This window comes from Neomonachus schauinslandi, chromosome 7, assembly GCF_002201575.2.
Source record: "Neomonachus schauinslandi chromosome 7, ASM220157v2, whole genome shotgun sequence".
NCBI classification, from domain to species: Eukaryota; Metazoa; Chordata; class Mammalia; order Carnivora; family Phocidae; genus Neomonachus; species Neomonachus schauinslandi.
In genome coordinates, this window is record NC_058409.1 from 1,526,783 (window position 1) to 1,534,297 (window position 7,515).

The 7,515-nt window shown below is 33.1% G+C and overlaps 1 protein-coding gene across 1 annotated transcript; it reads right to left on the reverse strand.

The window, feature by feature from the left end:
- Positions 1 to 3,644: 3,644 nt before the first annotated feature.
- Positions 3,645 to 4,589, reverse strand: LOC110582374 (olfactory receptor 14A16-like). Its single transcript, XM_021692379.1, has one exon. The coding sequence runs from the start codon at positions 4,587 to 4,589 to the stop codon at positions 3,645 to 3,647; it is 945 nt and encodes a 314-aa protein (XP_021548054.1).
- Positions 4,590 to 7,515: the final 2,926 nt, after the last annotated feature.

Consider the following 7,515-nt stretch of genomic DNA (forward strand, 5'->3'; position numbering starts at 1 on the left):
TGTCTGCCTTCTGATATTCCCCCCATGGTTTGTCTGCCCTTCTGATATCCCCCCTTCATTTTTCCCTTCCTGGAAAACTTGTGAATTCATTCAATGAAGCCAGGATCACCCTGATTACAAAAGCAGATAATGACGTCACAAAAAAAAGAGAACTACAGGGTAATATCTTGAATAAAAATAGAGGCAAAAATCTTCAGCAAAATACTAGCAAAAAATACATAAAAATCCAAAAATACATTAAAAATTCATTCATGTAGGATTTATTCCTGGGATGCAAGCATGTTTCAATATTTGCAAATCAATCAACATGATACATTATATCAATAAGAGAAAGGATAAAAAAACGTAGGATTGTTTTAATAGACATGGGAAGAGCATTTGACAAAGCACAACAACTTTCATACTAAAAGCCCTCAACAAAGCAGGCTTAGAGGGAACATTCCTCAACATGATAAAGGTCATCAATGAAAACATTTCAGTGAACCTTACACTCAACTGGGAAAAACTGATAGCTTTTCTTCTAAGTCAGGAATAAAAGAAGAATGTTCATTCTCACCACTTTTATTCAACATAGTATTGGAAGTCCTAGCCACAGCAATTACAAAACAAAAAGAAATAAAAGCCATCTGAACTGGTAAGGAAGAAATAAAACTTTCACTATTTGCAGATGACATGATACTATATATATAAAACACAAGAGACTCAATCAAAAAACTACCAAAATTGATAAATGAATTCAGTAAAATTGCAGTACACAAAATCAATGCACAAAAATGTGTTGCATTTCTATACAGCAATAATGAAGCAGCAGAAAGAGAAATTAAGAAAATAATCTCATTTACAACTGTACCAAAAATAATAACATACCTAGAAATAAACTTAAGGAAGTGAAAGGTCTGTATTCTGAAAACTATAAAACATTTATGAATGAAATTAAAGATGACACAAAGAAATGGAAAGATAATCCATGCTTATGAACTTGAAGAACAAATATTGTTAAAATATCTATACTACACAAAGCAATGTACACATTTAATGCAATCCCTATCAAAACACCAACAGTATTTTTCACTGAACTAGAACTAAGGATCCTAAAAATTTATACGGAACCACAAAAGATTTTGAATAGCCAAAGCAATCTTGAAAAAGAAAAGCAAAATGGAGGTGTAACAATTCCAGACTTCAAGTTAAATTACAAAGTTGTAGTAATAAAAATAGTATGGCAGTAACACAAAAATAGGCACATACTTCAATAGAACAGAATAGAAATCCAGAAATAAACTCACAATTATATGGCCAATTAATTTTTGACAAAGGAGGAGTAAATATTCAATGGGAAAAAAAAAGATAGTCTCTTGAACAAATGGTATTGAGAAAACTGAGCAGCTACATTCAAAAGAATGAAACTGGACCACTTTCTTACACCATAAACAAAAATAAATTGAAAATGGCTTAAAGAGCTAAATATGAGACCTGAAACCATAAAAGTCCTAGAAGAGAACAGAGGCAGTAATATCTCCCACATTTGCCACAGCAAAATTTTTCTAGGTTTGTCCCCAGAGGCAAGGGAAATAAGCAAAAATAAACTATGGGACTGCATCAAAATAAAAACTTCTGCATGGTGAAGGAGGCAATCAAGAAATCTAAAAGGCAACCTATGTGATGAGAGAAGATATTTGCAAATAACATATCTGCTAATGGGTTAGTATCCAAAATACATAAAGAACTAATATAACTCAACACCCAGGAAAAAATATTCAATTAAAAATGGGCAGAAGACATGAACAGATATTTCTCCCAGAAGACTTCCTGATGGCCCACAGACACATGAAAAGATGCTCAACATCTCTCATCATCAGTGAAATGCAAATGAAAACCACAATGAGACATCACCTCATACCAGACAGAATGGCTAAAATCAACAACACAAGAAAAAAACAGGAATTGGCAAGGATGTGAAGCAAATGAAATGTTCTTACACTGTTGGTGGGAATATAAACAAGTGCAGCCACTGTGTAAAACAGTATGGAGGCTCCTGAAAAGGTTAAAAATAGAACTACCTTATGATCTATTAATTGCATTATTGGAGGATTTACCCCCAAAATACAAAACATATTGAAAGGGTCACATATACCCCTAAGTTTATTGCAACATTACTTACAATAACCAAAATATGGAGTCAGCCCAAATGAGCATCAATAGATGAATGGATAAATAAGAAGTGGTATATATGTATAAAATAGAATATTATTCAGCCATAAAAAAGAATGAATTCTTTCCATTTGCAAAGACATGAATGGAGAAAGAGAGTATGATGCTAAGTGAAATAAGTCAGTCTGAGAAAGACAAATACCATATGATTTCACTAGTATGTGGAACTTAAGAAACCAAACAATTAAGCAAAGAAAAAAACAAAAACAAAAACAAAACAAAACAAGAAATAGACTCTTTTTTTAAAAAAGATTTTATTTATTTATTTGACACAGAGAGAGAGACAGCGAGAGAGGGAACACAAGCAAGGGGAGTGTGAGAGGGAGAAGCAGGCTTCCCATGGAGCAGGGAGCCCGATGCGGGGCTCAATCCCAGGATCCTGGGATCATGACCTGAGCCGAAGGCAGACGCTTAACGACTGAGCCACCCAGGCACCCAGGAAATAGACTCTTAAGTATAGAGAACAAACTGATGGTTACCAGAGGCGAGGTGGGTGGAGAGATGAATGAAATAGGTGATGAGGATTAAGGAATGCATTTGTTGTGCTGAACACAGGGTGATGTATGGAAATGTTGAATCACTATATTGCACACCTGAAACTAATATAACACTTTATGTTAAACATACTAGAATTAAAATTTTGAAAACTGAATATAATTTTACCACACAATCCTGCAAACATGCCCTTCTATATTTATCCAAAGAAAACTTATGTACACAAATAAAACTGCACAAGGATGTTTAGAGCAGCTTTATTGTTAGTTGCCAAAATTTGGAGGGAACCAAAATGTTCTTTAGTAGGTGAATGGATAAATAATTGTAGTACATGAAGATAATGGGATATTATATAGTAATGAGCTATCTAGCCACAAAATCACATGGAGAAAATTTAAATGTATAGTACTAAATAAGGAAAGCCAATCTGAATAGATTGTATATTATATGATTCCAACTACATGACATTCTGGGAAAGCCAAAAATATGGAGACAATAAAAAGATCATTGAATACCTGGTCTGATGGGGGTTAGGGCACAAAAATGGTCAGGGTGTGGTGGAGTTTTGGGGTAGTACAAATGCTCTGTGAGACATTATAGTGATGACTGTATGTCATTATGTATTTGTCCAAACCCATAGATGTAAAGCACTAAGAGAATCCCTAATGTAAACTATGGACTATGGATTAATCATGAGGTTTAAGTGTAGGTATATCTTTGTTAAAAAATGTGATTCTGGTGAGTTATATTGTTACTCATGAAGGTTATGCATTTGTGGATGTAGTGGTTATATGGAAAATTTCTGTATTCCCTCTCAATTTTTTTAAACCTAAAAGAGTTCTAGAAAAATTTGAAGCAAATATACTAAGAAATAATGTGTGTAAATTTGTAGATGGTATTTATTATTGAAAATGCAAAAAAAAAAGAGAAAATAACTTTCACTTTTTGGTGAATGTTTTTTTTAGCAACCTCTGCAGTGATGTTTTCATGGCATTATTTCTTAGACTGTATATAATGGGATTGAAGGTTGGAGGCACCATAGTGTAGAACATAGAAATTAAAAGGTCACTAATAGAAGGAATCCCTGAAGCTGGCTTCAGATAAGCAAAGATGCCAGTGAAGAGAAATAATATAAATACCACCAGATGTGGAAGGCAAGTGCAGTAGGCTTTTGACTGACCTTCTCTTGAAGGAATCTTCTTGACAGTGGAAAGGATGTTCACATAGGAAATAATGATGTAAATAAAACAACAGATATCCAACACCACACTAATGAGGATAGGTACAATTTCTATCATTAAATTTTCTGAGCAAGAAATAGCCAATAACTGGGGAATGTCACAAAAGAACTGATGGACTATGTTAGACCCACAGTAGGATAAGGAGAAAGTACCAACTGTGTGCATCAGAGCAATCAGACCCCCACCCAGCCAAGATATACCTGTCAGCTGAACACACATGTCTTTGCTCATGATGATTTCATAGTGCAGGGGATGGCATATGGCAGCATAGCGGTCAAAGCACATTGCTGTCAGGAGGTGTAGTTCTGTAGTTGCTGAAAAAACCACCAGAAAGACCTGGGCAACGCAGCCAGTGAATGAGATGGAGTTACTGTGAGACAAGGAGTTGACAATGGATTTAGGAATGGTGACTGAAATTAGGCAGAGATCCAAAAAGGATAAATTATTCAAGAAGTAGTACATGGGGGTGTGAAGATTTTGGTCCAAAATTGTGATCATGATGATGAGGACATTGCCCATCAGAGCACAGAAGTAAATAAAAAAGAAGAGCACTAAATGAAAAACGCATATATTTTTGTTGGTAGAAAATCCCATGAGGATAAATTCTATCACAACTGTGAGATTTGTCAGCGTTGGAGGCATAATCTGTATAAAAATAGAGTAATAAAGTATCATCCTCAATTTTTTTCAGTATTGAACATAAAATGGGTTTCTAAATATGGCAGTCATGCAAACCATTAAACACAGAAATTACTTTCATCTAGCTCCTACTCAGTATATTGATCACCAATCATTACTTGAATAAAACTTCTTTATTGAACCACTTTAGTTTCAAATCATGTAAATGTGCCATTATTATGTTGTCCACATATGTCCTGTGAAAAATCCTGAAGTACTGAAATTTTCAACTGATTTTATCAAAACCTGAACAACAATCTACCTTCTTATATCTCTCAGTAAATTCAGAGTGACAAACCAACTACTATTCAATTGTGTCTCAGTCTAAGGTCACTTCATATCCCATGAACAACAAAACGTGTTTTGGCATACCTTCAAGAAGTTGAATAGTAAACAATTCTTAGGGGGAAAAATGATTACAGACCTTCTGCAATCTATGAAATCTTTAACCTCCTTACTGTCTGCAAAACAGTTTAGAGATATTCATATATTTAAAATTTTTAATAGATTAAATATAAATCAATCTAACTTTTTTCTCATTCATAATACTCAAATTATTTATCATAAAATTATATGGTTTTATGTGCATACTTCCATATGATACATGTCCTGATTACTGTAGGTGTCAAAAATCCTACATTATATGAACCAAGATTACTGGCCTCCTAGTCACCAATTTATTCACTATTCCTCCTGTCAGCTGATTTTCCCATTATACTATGAGTTAAAAAATGTTTTCTCTACATGCTTTCTTTTTTTTCTTTTTCATCATATTTATACATCTAGTCCTAAAATGCATGTACTTGCAACCTATTACAGTCTTCAAGCCCACCCTTACCTAATCCCCTTCCTTGTCTTCCTCTTTCCATCCCATAAGATTGATGGAAATGGAATCTGTGGCAGGAAGAAGGGACCACACACTGTTGTAGTAAATAAAAATACTTTTAGTCTGATGAGTGTGGTTGTTAATTTCTTTTACAGTGACATGCCAGCTTCTTCTATTTGTACAGATTTTATTCATCAACCTTCATGTAAATTTAGTAAAATATTAAGATTGTACTATACAATATTCTCTCCCACACCATCTTATTCTAATTATCCTAAATACATTAGCCTCTCTCCATTGTGATGGACCATGGAAAGATCCTGAATAAATACTGGTTGTTGGATTTGGAAAAATGATAATATAAAAAATATGTTTGTCATAATTAAATTAAATTCGATCTCATATATATATATATATATTAATATAATATATATTATATTTATATTAATATATATATATGATTTATATTAATTATATATAATTAATATAATATAATCCCTGTTAAAATACTGTGAATTCTTCAAGTTATAATATTACTAACAGCTAGAGTGATGGAGTAAGAAAAACCCATATATGTTTGTTACTTCTAATGTGACAGATAAAAAATGATTGGGAAATATTGCCTTAAAGAGTTCTTGAAGATTCTAACTCATACACATGTGATTAATGTTTTGGGGGATGAAAATATAGCACTCCACCTTCAACATTTAGTGTTATTATTTTTTAAGTTTCATCTTCAGTTTCTTTATTCATCACTTACTCTTATTAATTATCATGATTTAATTTAACACAATACTTTAAACTTAGTGTTTTAAATGCCAAAATATATCACTAACAGCTATACACCTGGTAATTATCATATATGTTCTAAATAAAATATTATAATATGATATAATTATTAAAATTCATAAAAAGTGGAACACCTTAAATTGAAGAAAATTTTGAAATATATATTTCTCCCATTGAAACTCACCACAGAGAAACCTGGAACTGTTAAATCAAACAATTTGTGCAGCAAAGAATAAAATTATCCCTTTACATTTTTTAGTTTTCATTTTTTGCAAAATTAGTATTTTTAACTCCTGTTTTTCTCAAGTCCAAAATAAATGATTAAATCTAAAATATTTTAAGCCTACGTATTTTTTTTCTTCCAAACAATCATTTAATAGTATACCTCCAAACCTGGCACATGAAAGTTCCACTTGTCTTCTTAAGCTTGCTTATAATGAGTATTGCCATCACAAGGGCAGAAGGATATTATAGAATCTCATTTCAAAACAGATGATTACATGTGTTGATCCTCTGAAAAATAATATAACTTCCAAACTGGCTTTATTGATACCACAGTAGGAAGAAAGAGGGGACCTAAAGAGCATGGTAATTTTACTTCTCTTACTAGTCTCTTATGCACTTGAACATTGTCCAAGAGTTATAATATATTAAGCTGCTCTATTCCAAAGGGAAAATAATGTTATGTTTTTCTCCATTGGGTTGCCTAATTGCTACTAGCCAATAATAAATCTCACTGAATAATTAGTGTAATCAGTAGACTGTGTTTTTAATTCTTTGTTGGTTATACATCTATGGACAGGACTGTGATTAACTTTAGCACCCAGTGTTTTAGTCATTAGTCATTATTTATTGAGTGCTGACTATGGGCTACAACCAGTTTTTGGCACCACTACATTAAAAACAATGTGGTGAGTCAAAGTGCAAAGGGGAGCTCTAACCTTACCTTCTGTCACCAGGAGACACAAACATTAGAAATAAATTGGAGTGCATATAGAGCCACAAAGAGGGTTGTTCCAGGGAGAGTATGATTAACAGTGGGTCCAAGAAAAGCACATGGTGTGGGTCTTACATGGGGGCTTCAGAGTCTAGTGCAACCTCAGGGAAGCAGGTAAGTAAGAAACTAGATTGTGAGTAAATTAAGAAAAAAATAGCTGCAGGACCAGGGGACAATGCAGTTCATGTGAAGTTGTTAAGTTTTACTCTGCATGAGAGGAAAGCCACAGATAATTTTGAGTAGAGGAGTGAAATGTTCAACTGATATTTAAATTTGAT